This window comes from Scyliorhinus canicula, chromosome 23, assembly GCF_902713615.1.
Source record: "Scyliorhinus canicula chromosome 23, sScyCan1.1, whole genome shotgun sequence".
NCBI classification, from domain to species: domain Eukaryota; kingdom Metazoa; phylum Chordata; class Chondrichthyes; order Carcharhiniformes; family Scyliorhinidae; genus Scyliorhinus; species Scyliorhinus canicula.
In genome coordinates this window covers 11,034,490-11,048,144 of record NC_052168.1, presented here as the reverse complement: position 1 = coordinate 11,048,144, position 13,655 = coordinate 11,034,490, and the positions used below count along the sequence as shown (strand labels likewise).

The following is a 13,655-nucleotide window of genomic DNA, read 5'->3' as shown; positions in this document are numbered from 1 at the left end:
TGTCTCCATCTCTCTGTCTCAATCTCTGTCTCCATCTCTCTGTCTCAATCTCTCTGTCTCAATCTCTCTGTCTCAATCTCTCTGTCTCAATCTCTGTCTCCATCTCTCTGTCTCAATCTCTCTGTCTCAATCTCTCTGTCTCAATCTCTCTGTCTCAATCTCTCTGTCTTAATGTCTGTCTCAATCTCTGTCTCAATCTCTCTCTCTCAATCTCTCTCCTTCAATCTCTCTGTCTCAATTTCTCTGTCTCAATTTCTCTGTCTCAATCTCTCTCTCAATCTCTGTCTCAATCTCTCTCTCTCAATCTCTTTCTCAATCTCTCTCTCAATCTCTCTCCTTCAATCTCTCTCCTTCAATCTCTCCGTCTCAATCCCTCTCTCAATTTCTCTCCTTCAATCTCTCTCCTTCAAACCCTCTCTCAATCCCTCTCTCAATCCCTCTCTCAATCCCTCTCTCAATCCCTCTCTCAATCTCTCTCTCAATCTCTCTGTCTCAATCCCTCTCTCTCAATCCCTCTCTCAATCGACCTGTGTCCTGAGTGTATCTGAGTGACATATTGGTTTTCTCTTGTGGCAGGTCTCGATCGGTGAGTGGAGCCTCGTGTGGCCTCTCCTCCAGCCCCCTCAGCAGCCCCAGGGTAAGTGTATGCCGGGCATGTTCTAGCCTTGTGTACCTTTGTGTAGCTCTGCTCGGTGATGGCTGTGCTAATGTATACGTGAGCTTCCCAGCTTGGGTCTGCGTATACTCAGAGACACACACACACACACACACACACACACCTGGACATACCGACAATGCCATACATATTCCTCCTCCTTGGAATTGAGGGTGACTTGTTTCTACTCCGGTTTGATGGGTTCTGGGGTGGGTGATCAGTCCAGTCCGCGATCTGCAGACTCTGCCACGTGCGGGGCAGGCGGTACTGGCAGGGGGCGGTGGGGGGGGGGGGGGGGGGGGTCAGATAGATGGGTTGCTATGGGGATTTCTGCGCTCCCTCCCTCACCCCCGCCCTCACCTCTGCACATCAATAACAGCCCATCCCATTTCACGTCCAGAATTCCCCGTGGAGCGGGGAACATAAAACTGGGAGGCGGAAGTTCAAATTGCTGCAAATGCGCAGCCGGACCTGTCTGAGAACATAACAAATAGGAGCAAGAGGAGGCCATTCAGCCCTTCGATTCTGCTCCGCCGGTCAGTAAGGTCATGGCTGATCTGATCGTTAACTCCACTTTTGCCCTCATGACCCTTGATCCCGTAATTCGTTCATTTAGTTTTACTGATTGGCCATAAAATAGGGTAACACTTGACTCCCTTGTCAAGCAAGAATCTGTCCAACTCAGCGATTGGGTATATTCAATGACCCAGACTCCCACTCTTCCCTGGGGAGGGGAATTCTACAAACCATCGGCCCTCTGAAGGAAGAAGTTCCTCCTCATCTCCGCCTTAAATTGGAGACCCCTTATTTTCAAATTGTGCCCCCCCTAGTTCCAGATTCCCCATCGAGAGATCACCTCTCATTCTTCTAAACTCCATTGAGTGTGGGCCCAACTTGCTCAACAGTTCCTCGTAAGATAAATCAGCCTGGTGAACCTGGTAAACTGCCTCCAACGCAAGTGTGCCCCTCCTGAAGAAAGGGGGACCGAAACCGCACAGAAGGGATTAATATTCCCCGCCGTGCTGAAGGCTTGCCTCACGGTAGCATGGTGGTTAGCATCAATGCTTCACAGCTCCAGGGTCCCAGGTTCGATTCCCGGCTGGGTCACTGTCTGTGTGGAGTCTGCACGTCCTCCCCCTGTGTGCGTGGGTTTCCTCCGGGTGCTCCGGTTTCCTCCCACCGTCCAAAGATGTGCAGGTTAGGTGGATTGGCCATGCTAAATTGCCCGTAGTGTCCTAAAAAAAAAGTAAGGTTAATGGGAGGTTGTTGGGTTACGGGTATAGGGTGGATACGTGGGTTTAAGTAGGGTGATCATTGTTCGGCACAACATCGAGGGCCGAAGGGCCTGTTCTGTGCTGTACTGTTCTATGTTCTATATCTCGAGGCCAATCGACCCATTTGCCAGTGGTTGCAGTGACTCGCTTTGCCCACTGGGATACGCTGCAGAGCTATGTGGCGCTAGCGTTGCCAACAGCGACACCAGGAGGCGATGGGTGTCACTGCAGCACTGACACTGCCTTGGAGGATTTAGCCCTGGTGGTTTTGCAAATTCGCCCATCTTTTGTTTTAACCATGTTTGCCATTTATTTTTGTCTCCCTTCCTCCGGCGATTGCCAGCAGCAATGCATCATTTGGGGAAATAATTCATACAGAGGCATTATGCAAAAAAGGCTTGTTACTTTGAATCATCCCCTGATGTCCCAAAGCCTCTGGGATAACCCAGAAGGTGTTTCAGGATCAAGGTTGCCAATCTCATCTTTATGATATAGAACATACAGTGCAGAAGGAGGCCATTCGGCCCATCGAGTCTGCACCGACCCGCTTAAGCACTCACTCCCAACCTATCCCCCTAACCCAATAACTCCTCCGAACCTTTTTGGACACTAAGGGCAATTTATCACGGCCAATCCACCTAACCTGCACATCTTTGGACTGTGGGAGGAAACCGGAGCACCCGGAGGAAACCCACGCAGACACGGGGAGAACGTGCAGACTCCGCACAGACAGTGACTCAGCAGGGAATCGAACCTGGGACCCTGGCGCTGTGAAGCCACAGTGCTAACCGTGCTGCCCCTATGAGAAAGGAAATGTGTTGAGGGTTAAGCTCTGCCGAGATCTCCACACCCCCTCCACATCTGGCCTTCAATGCAGAGCAGACCACGATGGGACAAACCATCGTCTTGGGAGAGGCGGAAGGCTGCCTCAAGGCCATGGACAAGTCCCTGATTTTATTCCCTCCGTTCAACTTCTGCCCTTCAGGGAAGGGACTCTGCCAGCCTTACTGCGTCGGGCCTACATGATGTGGGTGGCAAGGTGACACAGTGATAGGCACTGCTGCCTCTCAGCGCCAGGGACCCGGGTTCGATTCCAGCCTTGGGTCACTGTCCGTGTGGAGTTTGCCCCGTGTCTGCGTGGGTTTCCTCCTAGTGCGCTGGTTTCCTCCCACTGTCCAAAGATGTGCAGGTTAGGTGAATTAGCCACGCTAAATTGTCCTTTAGTGTCCAGGGATATGCAGGTTAGGTTACGGGGGTAAGGGCAGGGTGGGTGGTGGGGTGGGCCTGGGTGGGAGCTCTTTCGGATGCTCGGTGCAGACTCGATGGGCCGAATGCCCCCCCTTCTCCTCCGTAAGGAAGCTATGATCAGACCCAGGACAATGTGGTTGACTCTTAACTGCCCTTTGAAATAGCCCAGCAAACCAATCCCTAAGCAATTAGGGATGGGTAACAAAGGCTGACCTAGCCAGCGACTCCTACCTTCCCGTGAATAATCCATCAGCTGCGTGCCTGGGCCCAAGTTCTGGAATTCCTTCCTGAAACCTCGCCATTTTTCCCTCTCTCTCCTCTTCCCATGAAGAGATTCCTGAAAACCTACCTTCTGAACAAACGTTTGCTCCCTTCTCCTAATGTCTCGATGTTGGGGCCCCCCCGCCTCCATTTAGAATCTTTGCTTCTGGTTTGTGAGGTGCGGGGGTGTCGAAACAAGGGACAGGAATGAAAATTGTCCCTGTTCCTCAATGGACTGCGCTTCCTAAGTATTCCAGAGATTCCCCAGCTCTTCAAATGCACATACGACAAGAACATGCCACTAGTCTCCGCGCCTGTTTTGGTTGTTGTGCTTTTTTTGGGTGCATTCTGACGCTGGGATGTCTCGCTGTTTTGGGGGGGGGGGGGGGGTGCGCTGCTGCCTTATAGTCCCTGTGTGGGGGAGGGTCATATCCCTTCTCCCACCGACCCGGTGTGACCACCATCAGCCTGGATTTGATGGTTGGCCAGTGGGGGCTGGGGGGATGGTTTTAGTGACGGAATGAGGGGCCACTCCATATTCTTGGGCAACCTCTGGATTTGAGGAGCTCTGACCTGTCTGAACTGTTGCTGCATTGGGCAGTGCCTTTGGTGTCCATGAGCTGTGTAGGTGGGCGTGTGGGGTGACTTTGCTTGTGTGTGGTGTTGCGTGTATGTTGTGCCCATCTTTTGTGCCTTTGTGGTGTGCGTGTTTATGTATATGTGGTCCCTGTGTGTATGTTCTGTTTGAGTGTGTGTGTACTTTTTCTGCGTGTGGTGTGTCTGTCTCTGTTCCTTGTGTTTAAAAAAAAAAAATTAAAATTTAGAATACCCAATTCATTTTTTCCAATTAAGGGGCAATTTAGCGTGGCCAATCCCTGCATACCTTTGGGTTGTGGGGGCGAAACCCACGCAGACACGGGGAGAATGTGCAAACTCCACACGGACAGTGACCCAGGGCCGGGATTCGAACCTGGGACCTCAGCGCCGTGAGGCAGCAGTGCTAACCCACTGCGCCACCGTGCTGCCCCGTTTCTTGTGTTTTTTGTCTGTGTGTGTACGTTTGTGCGTGTATTTCTGTGTGTGTGTATATTTCTATGCGTGCGTTTTTGTTAATATGTACATGTGTGTGCGTTTGTGTCTATGTATGTCCATGTGTAATGTGCGTTTGTGTGTACATGTGTGTGTTTGTGTGCATGTGTGCGCGTCCTTTGTGTGTGTGTGTCCTTTGTGTGTGGGCTACTCAGATCAGCGGTAGGGAGGCTCAAGGGGCTGGTTTAGCACAGTGGGCTAAACAGCTGGCTTGTAATGCAGAAGAAGGCCAGCAGCGCGGGTTCGATTCCCGTACCGGCCTCCCCGAACAGGCGCCGGAATGTGGCGACTAGGGGCTTTTCACAGTAACTTCATTTGAAGCCTACTTGTGACAATAAGCGATTTTCATTTCATTTCACAGTTGCCCCCAGCCGTGGGTGTGAGGGGAGTGTGGCAGAGGGGGGTGTAGGGGGAGGGAGATGCGAAAGAGCAAATCGTCCAGGGTTTCCACTCCACTGACAGGGAAGAGAATATCGATTGCGGACAGGGGGAACGAGCTGCGATTCTGTCTGCGGTCGGAATAGTCTGTCGCTCGTGAAGAGTGACTACTTGGCTGCAGGGTGGGAACCGGTAACCTTTGGGAGAGGAGGGGGAGGCTGCTTGGCACCAGGAAACAGCGGGACATCCTTTGTCCAGATGTTGGTGTTATGTTATGATAGTTTTCTCTTTAATTTGCAATCCTTTCTCCTCATGCTGCTGAATGCTGCTGTTCTTGTTGTTCTTGTTCTTGTTCACTTCACGTGATTGTTCCTCTCATGACATTCAGCCCATTCGTAAGTTCTCTGTCCCTCCTCAGAGTCCCGTCTTTAGCTTCTCGCCCGCCTCAACTGAGCGCGACGCATGTAAGGATTTCTCGCACCAGCCCGGCACCGTGTGGCAATCGAAACTAGCACACCACCACCACCGCCAGCCAGACCCCAAGACGCAAACGCTGCCAGCCAAGGCTAGCCTGAGCGAGAAGCCATTGCAACCCATTAAATCCAACCCTCTCCCCATCAACCTCGCAGCTACCTCACCCTCCCCCAACCCCTCGTGCCAGCATCCTTCTGTGCCATCACCACCCCACCACTCCATCCCTTCACCCTCCTTCATTCCGTCTCCCCCCGCTCGATTTTTCCCAGGTACTAAAACCAGCGCCAAATCTATCCCTGCCACACAGGTGACCCCTCACCCCTCCCCTAGAGGCAGCCCCCTCCCCACCCCGCTGGGAACCCCCGTCCACACGCCAAAGGAGAGCCCCACCAGCACGCCCAACGCGACACCGCCGTCCAGCCCAGGGGTCGGAGGAGTGCCCTGGAGGACCCGACTCAACTCGATCAAGAACAGCTTCCTCGGATCGCCACGCTTCCATCGGAGGAAGCTGCAAGGTGGGTACAGGCCGGACCCTCGGAGCTAGTCAACGGGAAAGGCAAATCGGGCCAATCCTTCAATGTCGAAACTGTCCCCACCCCCAATGTCGATGTTAACCCCCCCCCCCCCCCCGTGGTTATGAAACGATTGCCGTCTTCCACCAATTTCTGGGCAAGTCTTTGGGGCCAGTGGAGCCACTTGAAGGGGACAGCCTTGGAGGGCCGAAGGGCCTGTTCCTGTGCTGTGTTGTTCTTGGCTCACTTTGATGACATCACTGCCCGGAGCAGTCGCCTGATTCTCACGGCTGGTCCATTTTGTTCAAGGGGGCGGTAGGGTCGGGGATTGGGGGTGGTGAGGGTGCGAGGGTAGGGAGCCAGGATTGGGCAAGGAGGGAAGGGAGGCAGTGGTGGGGGCAGCAGGACCGGGGGGGAAGGGGGGGGGGAGTGGTGCTTTCCCAAGTTTGGGATTACCCACAGTCGCAGCCTGCGCTAAAGTGAAGCGAATCGCTCGTGGTCTCCATCAGCTCCTTCCTGTCTGTCGGTCCACCAGGAGCATCTCTACAGAAGATAGAGACCAAAATGGCAGGTCCAATAGAGTTGGATTGACTGATGGAGACAGTGGCTGGATGGAGCTGCATTAACAAATTGAAGGGTGAAAATGGATGAATTGATAGTGTGGGATCGACCGGTGTGGTTGGTCAATTGATAAGAACGAGGCTGATAGAAATGGACGGGCTGAGACACGGATAAATTGAGGTTGTAGATTGATTGAGTTGGCTCAGTAGAGATGGGTGGATGGACCGAGAAGAGATGGACAGACCGTGATAGATGGACGGACGGGGGGGATACATCAATAAAGGCGAGTGGGCAGAAGGTAGAGGTGGCTAAAACGATGGCCTTAGAGAGAGCAGTGGGCAGAGAGCGTAATGGAGGTGAACAGATTGAGAAGAGGGGTGAATCATTGTAGATCTACTGACTGACAAAATTTAGGGATAAATCCATTAACGTGAATGGGTTAAGATCACATTGTGTGCAGCGCCCAATCCCAGCCCTACAGATAATCAGTTTATATAAATTGGGGATTTTAATGAACTTCGAGGAGGTTGGCAGTAAACGAGCATAGATTTATTTCCACTAGTTACAAAGCCTATCGCTCACAGTACAACCCTAGCTGGGAGGATTAACCACACCACCCCTGTTTTGGGCCTCCAGGTGAGTGACCTCTGCCCCCTTACCTGAGGAGATCGTACTCGACGGGTCCCACGGGGAGATTAATGATGGCTTCCCCGTGGTCCTCACGGTGGGGGGTGGGGTTTGACACCGATGTTTCAGAGAGTCGCCTTCTTTTAATAGGAAGAATAGTTTCAAACATCCTGCAGACATCCACGGCCCTGGATTTAGGTTAAATACTGAGGGGTCGAGGGGTGGGCGCGGGAAGAGCAAGAGGTTTCCATTCCCACCGTTTGCTGTGATCCCCGCCCCCCCGTAGACCTCTTGTCCTAGGCAAATATAAATAACTCCCATCGATCTGAAGGTAAAGCATTCCTGAAGTTAGGATATTTCCCACAGGGACGAATAAGGAAAGGACCAGGCCGACACAACTCTGGACGAGGTGGCCACCCCCCTAACTCCGTCGGCACTTGGGTCCCGCCGCACAAATCCATTATTCGTAGAACTTTTGCAACGTGAAGGAGGAGGCCATTCGGCCCATCCCGTCCCTGCTGGTTGACAAAGAGCTGCCCAGACCAACCCTGTAACCCCGCAGGTCACGGCACTTCAAGTAGGCACCTTTCTAAATGTGAGGGTTTCTGCCTCCACCACCCTTTCGGGCAATGGGTTCCAGACCCCCTCACCACCCTCTCTGGGTGGAATGAAATGTTTCCTCACCGTCCTGCCAATTGCTGTAAATCTATGCCCCCCCGCGTTGTTTCGCCTTGTACGAAAGTCAACGGATCTATGCCCCTGGTAATTTTCGATGCCTCAATTAAGTTCCCCTCGGCCTGCTCCGTTCCGTGGGTAATGTCCCCAGCCTATCCAATCCTTCCGTTACTAAAATCTGAACCCAATGAGAAGTCCCTCCCCGCCGATGAGAACAACTGCGGAACTTACAGCAGGGATAGCAGTGTAAACAAGGGGCAGAATGTGCAGGGCTAAAGGGACAATTGGATAGCTCTTCTAAACAGCCAGCACAGGCCCAATGGTCAGCATGGCCTCCCTTTCCCTCCTGCGCTCCATCACTCAACGATTCTAACATCCGCGATGCCGCTGTCGATGCCACCCGGCTGGTGAATGGGAGGAGGTTGCCGCTGTCAATGCCACCCGGCTGGTGAATGGGAGGACGTTGCCATTGGGTTATTGAGTGTGGATACTGAGACCCGCAGCCTCGCTGGTCTGCGCTGGGCGGGTTGGCCGCTACAGTCGTGCGGTGCCATATTTGGCCTCCGCCAGTATCCGCCCAGGGTTCAAAGAGGGTTCAAAATCAGCCGAGGCGTCCGGTGCCCAGCCACCGCCTAGCGAGCTCCGCCAGAAAGGCGGTGTCTTTGTGGTTAGGTGAGGGGAGGATCAGGGTTTACTTTGACCCCCTCCAATGTGTGACGCGACCATCAATTCACAAGAGACGATTAGTAGAAATGAACAGTGGTTTTAATCAACTAGATCTGTGCCTGCCTGTGACTGCTCTGTACTGAGTGCCGCCTACAGGCTGCAGGTTTATATACCACCCCCGAGGGGGCGGAGCCACAGGCGCAGCCCACAGGGGCATCAACATAATACGGTACAATACCGTGGTGAAACGCAGTAGCAATACGTTCACCACGATGTGACTGACCCTCAGGTGAGGAATGGCCCTTTTTGGTGTTACTGGGGCAAGTCGGCATCTCTCGGGTGGGCATTGTCATGTGACGGTGGGCATTGTCATTTGACGGTGGGGATTGTCATGTGACGGTGGGCATTGTCATGTGACGGTGGGAATTGTCATGTGACGGTGGGCATTGTCACGTGATGGTGGGCATTGTCATGTGACGGTGGGCATTGTCATGTGACGGTGGGCATTGTCACGTGATGGTGGGCATTGTCATGTGACGGTGGGCATTGTCATGTGACGGTGGGCATTGTCATGTGACGGTGGGCATTGTCATGTGACGGTGGGTATTGTCATGTGACGGTGGGCATTGTCATGTGACGGTGGGCGTTGTCATGTGACGGTGGGCGTTGTCATGTGACGGTGGGCGTTGTCATGTGACGGTGGGCGTTGTCATGTGACGGTGGGCGTTGTCATGTGACGGTGGGCGTTGTCATGTGACGGTGGGCGTTGTCATGTGACGAGGCTCAGTGCAACGTAAAGAGCCAGGAATAGTGATTCAGAATGAAGACTGTTGCTGAGGAAGCCCCTCCCCCCACCTTGCAGATGGCACTAATACAATGTCCTCTCCTTCCTCCCACCTCCCCACCCCGTACAGTACCGACTGAGGAAATGTCAAGTTTGACGCCAGAATCATCACCGGAGTAAGTTCAACTTTTGGGCTAATCTCGAGGGTAATGGTAGGGTGCGGAGAATAACCCTGCCTTGGGTCACACACTCTCTGTTTATCTGTCACTTCTGACTTTATTCCTATCCCCCTGTCCCTCTGGACTCCATTTTCTCACACTTTGCTCTTCCGTTCTCATCTTAACCTTTTTCTTCATCTTGTTCTGACTTCTGTTTATCTTGGTTTTCCCATTTCTCCTTCTTTTAGTTTCACTTTCTATTCAGTTTTCCTTTCTTATCCATCTCTTCTCTCTTTTCCTTACTTCGCCCCCCAACTCCCCCCCCCCCCCCCCACTTTCCTATCTACCTCCTTCTCTCTCTTTTCTCTCTATCACATTCCTTCTCTTTCCTCCCCCTCATTCCCCTCCCCGCCCCCCCTCCTTTTCTATCTACCCCCTTCTCTTCTCTCGCTCCATCTCATTCTTACTCTTTCAACAAAGAACAATACAGCACAAGAAAAGGCCCTTCGGCCCTCCAAGCCTGTACTGGTCATGATACCAGCCTTGGCCAAAGCACTTCCTTGTGCCGTATTCCTCTATACCCATCCTATCCAGTGTTTGTCAAGGTCCAGTTTGAACACCATTAATATATCTGCTTCCTCAACCTCTCCCGGCAACGGGTTGCAGGCACTCATCACCCTCTGTGTAAAAAAACCTGCCTCATACATCTCTAAACTTTGCCCCACGGACCTTAAACCTAGTCCCCCTGGTGACTGACCCCGCCACCCTGGGAAAGAGTGCCTGCCCATTCACTCTACCCATGCCCCTCATAATCTTGTCGACCTCTATCAGGTCGCCCCTCAACCTCCGACTTTCTAACGAAAACAATCCGAGTCTATTCAGCCTCTCCGTAAGGCTAACACCCTCCATACAGGTAACGTCCTGGTAAACCTCCTCTGCACCCTCTCCAAAGCCTCCACATGCTTCTGGTAGTGTGGCGACCAGAATTGTGCGCAATATTCCAAGTGCGGCCGTACCAAGGTTCCTACCCCTCATTCCCGCCCACCACCCACTTTCCTTCACTATCTCCTTCCCTCTCTCTTTCTGTTCTGTTGGGAGCGCTGCAATGCTGGAGCTGACGTTTTTTGGGGTGAATTGTTAAGTCAAGACCCCCCCCCCCAGCCCGCTCGGGTGGATATAAGAGATCTCACAGTCACTGTTTTGTAGGCGTGCAGGGGGATTGTTCCTGCCGTTCCGGCCGATATTGACCATTCAGTCAACGTCACAGGTTATCTGTGTTGCTATCACTTTGCTGTTCGTGGGAGCTCGCTGTGCACAGATTGGCTGCCCCTTTTCCGACATTACGACGGTGACCGCTCTTCAAAGAGGAAATCACTGTCTGTAAGAGACATCCGGTGCGCTACACAAATGCAATTCTTTCCAATGAACTGAAGGTGATGCCAAAGGGGGAAGGTCAGGATTGCGGAACCACGGCTGCAATGGGCGGGCACTCCGTGAGAGGGGGGGAGGCAGGAGGGGGGGGGGGTGGGTGGATTGGTGGGGGGAGGGGCGCAGTCAGCATGGGTAGTGAGCAATGGGGTGTTACAGGATCTTCCCAGGAGAGGATGGAGCCTCCCCTTTCAGGGCCAAGCTGGGCAGGAGCCTGGCGGTGGCTCGCCGGGGGTTACCCGTGTAAGGAGGTGGCCTAGCTGGTTTAGCTCACTGAGCTAAATCGCTGGCTTTTAAAGCAGACCCAAGCAGGCCAGCAGCACGGTTCGATTCCCGTACCAGCCTCCCCGGACAGGCGCTGGAATGTGGCGACTAGGGGCTTTTCACAGTAACTTCATTGAAGCCTACTCGTGACAATAAGCGATTTTCATTTTCATTTCATGTTACTGGACTGAGTAATCCAGAGGCCCAGGTTAATACTCTGCGGACAGAGCTGTGCTCTGTCGGAGCCTAAATCCGTGTTGGGGGGGGAGGCTTTATACTGCTTCCGACCCTTGTTGGATGTGTTTGAGAATCCATAGAATGCCGACAGTGCAGAAGAAGGCCATTTGGCCCCGTTGAGTCTGCACCGACCCTTTGAAAGAGCAACTTACCTAGGCCCACTCCCCCCACCCTATCCCCGTTACCCTGATTCTGCCCACCGCCAGGCCCCATTTACGTCTGTGCATTTTTAACAAAAATCTGTTGCTGGGAGTGTTTTCATCAGCTCCCCACAACGCACAACTCCTGCTATACCTCAACACCCGGTCAGGAACTAAATATCCCCTCCCGTTGACATCGCAGCCGCCCCCCCCCCCCCCCCCCCCCCCCCCCCCCCCCCCGCACATCAGCTCCTGAAGCCATCGTACCCTTCTGTAGACCGAGTGGTCATGTGATGACGCGGCCACTCAAAGGGTCACGTGACAGGAGCGCGGGACCTCTCCGCGGAGCACGGGCAGAGCACCACCACTGCCCAGCTGGTAAATAAAGTATCGTTTGTCGCCAGTCCTTGGTCGCCAGTCTTTGTGAACCCAGCAACTTGCCCCCCTTCAGCCGCTGAAGCTTCCCCATGCCCCAACCCCTCCCCCACGCCTCCACAGCTCGGCGTATCTCCCAGATCTTCACTCGGGAGGGGGGGGGGGGGGGCATCACACACAGTCTGAGGCATTAAAATGGGGTCACGCCGGGAGAATGTTTACGAAGGCTGTACCTGACTTGATTCTGAGTGTGGACTCCACACCTCTCTCCCCGCTCTGCAGTCCCGACGCTCAATCTCTGTGATGTGGAGATGCCGACGTTGGACTGGGCTGGGCACAGTAAGAAGTCTGAGGGCAGCACTGTAGCATTGTGGATAGCACAATGGCTTCACAGCTCCGGGGTCCCAGGTTTGATTCCGGCTTGGGTCACTGTCTGTGCGGAGTCTGCACATCCTCCCCGTGTGTGCGTGGGTTTCCTCCGGGTGCTCCGGTTTCCTCCCACAGTCCAAAGATGTGCAGGTTAGGTGGATTGGCCATGATAAATTGCCCTTAGTATCCAAAATTGCCCTTAGTGTTGGGTGGGGTTACTGGGTTATGGGGATAGGGTGGATGTGTTGAACTTGGGCAGGGCGCTCTTTCCAAGAGCCGGTGCAGACTCGATGGGCCGAATGGCCTCCTTCTGCACTGTAAATTCTATGAACACCAGGTTAAAATCCCAACAGGTTTGTTTTGAATCACTGGCTTTCGGAGCGCAGCTCCTTCCTCAGGTGAATGAAGAGGCGCGTTCCACAGGTGGGTGTATATATATGTGTTTGTGGAACCCACCTCTTCATTCACCTGAGGAAGGAGCTGCGCTACGAAAGCCAGTGATTCGAAACAAACCTGTTGGGTTTCAGTTTCTGTAGTAACGCCTGTTTTCTCTCTATCTTGCAGACTTGCTAAGAAGTCGTGGTTTGGAAACTTCATTAATCTGGACAAAGAAGAACAGATATTTGTTGTCATCAGAGATAAGCCTCTGAGCTCCATCAAAGCTGACATTGTGCACGCCTTCCTCTCAGTGAGATCCTAACCATTCCTCCCTCCAACATCAGTTTGTATTGTCCCGCAGTGTATTAGAGACGGGGAAGAGGGGGGGGGGTCCCCAGGGTCACTCACACAGCCTGTGCTGTGTTAGCCGATCTCAATCAGGATGGGTGCGCGGGCAGAACAACGTTGGGACTGTTTGCCTTGAAGAAAGGTGCGAGGCGATTTGATCGAGATAGTCAAACCCACGAGGGATCTGGACAGAGCAGACGGAGAAACGCGAAATCGTCCCCAAAGGCAGAAGGATCAGGAACGGGAGGGACACGGGGTCATCGGCGAAAGAAGCGGCAGAGACACGGGGGGGGGAGGAACACTTTCAGCCAGCGAGGGTTTCGGGTCTGGAATGCGCTGCCCGAGAGTGTGGGGGAGGCAGAGTGAATCCAGGCTTTCAAGAGGGAGTGGGATCGGTATCTGAAAAGGAAGAATGTGCAGGGTTATGATGGGGAGAGGGCGAGGGAGTGGGACAAGGGGAGGCCCAGGACTGAACGCATTACTCCCGCTGCGGTCAAATTCGTGTTTTACACAAGTTTAACTTGAGTTCCTTGGTCTTGTGCTCCACGCCTCTATTAATAAAGTCTGCAATGCCATATGCTTTATTAATTGCACTCTCAACCTGTCCTGCCTTTTACTCGACACGTGTTACATTAATGCAGCCGAGGGGATTATGGGCTCCGTAACGTCTTGTGGCACTTGCAGAGTTTGTGTGCACATGGCCCCTCTCTATCTGCGAGGTGCCGCGCACGGAGCCCCCCCCCCCCCCCCCAAC

General features: G+C 53.4%; 1 protein-coding gene across 3 annotated transcripts in view; it reads left to right on the top strand.

Moving 5' to 3' along the window:
* Positions 1-13,655, top strand: part of LOC119956360 (serine/threonine-protein kinase BRSK2-like) — a 60,716-nt gene that overhangs the window by 36,278 nt on the left and 10,783 nt on the right. The window contains exons 10-13 of one of the 3 annotated variants that reach the window (XM_038783519.1): positions 577-637; positions 5,324-5,894; positions 9,335-9,380; positions 12,740-12,863. In XM_038783519.1, coding sequence (XP_038639447.1) covers positions 577-637; positions 5,324-5,894; positions 9,335-9,380; positions 12,740-12,863 — 802 coding nt within the window. Of the gene's footprint in view, positions 1-576; positions 638-5,293; positions 5,895-9,334; positions 9,381-12,739; positions 12,864-13,655 lie in introns of all 3 variants that reach the window. The other 2 variants (XM_038783518.1, XM_038783520.1) reach the window with 2 other exon arrangements.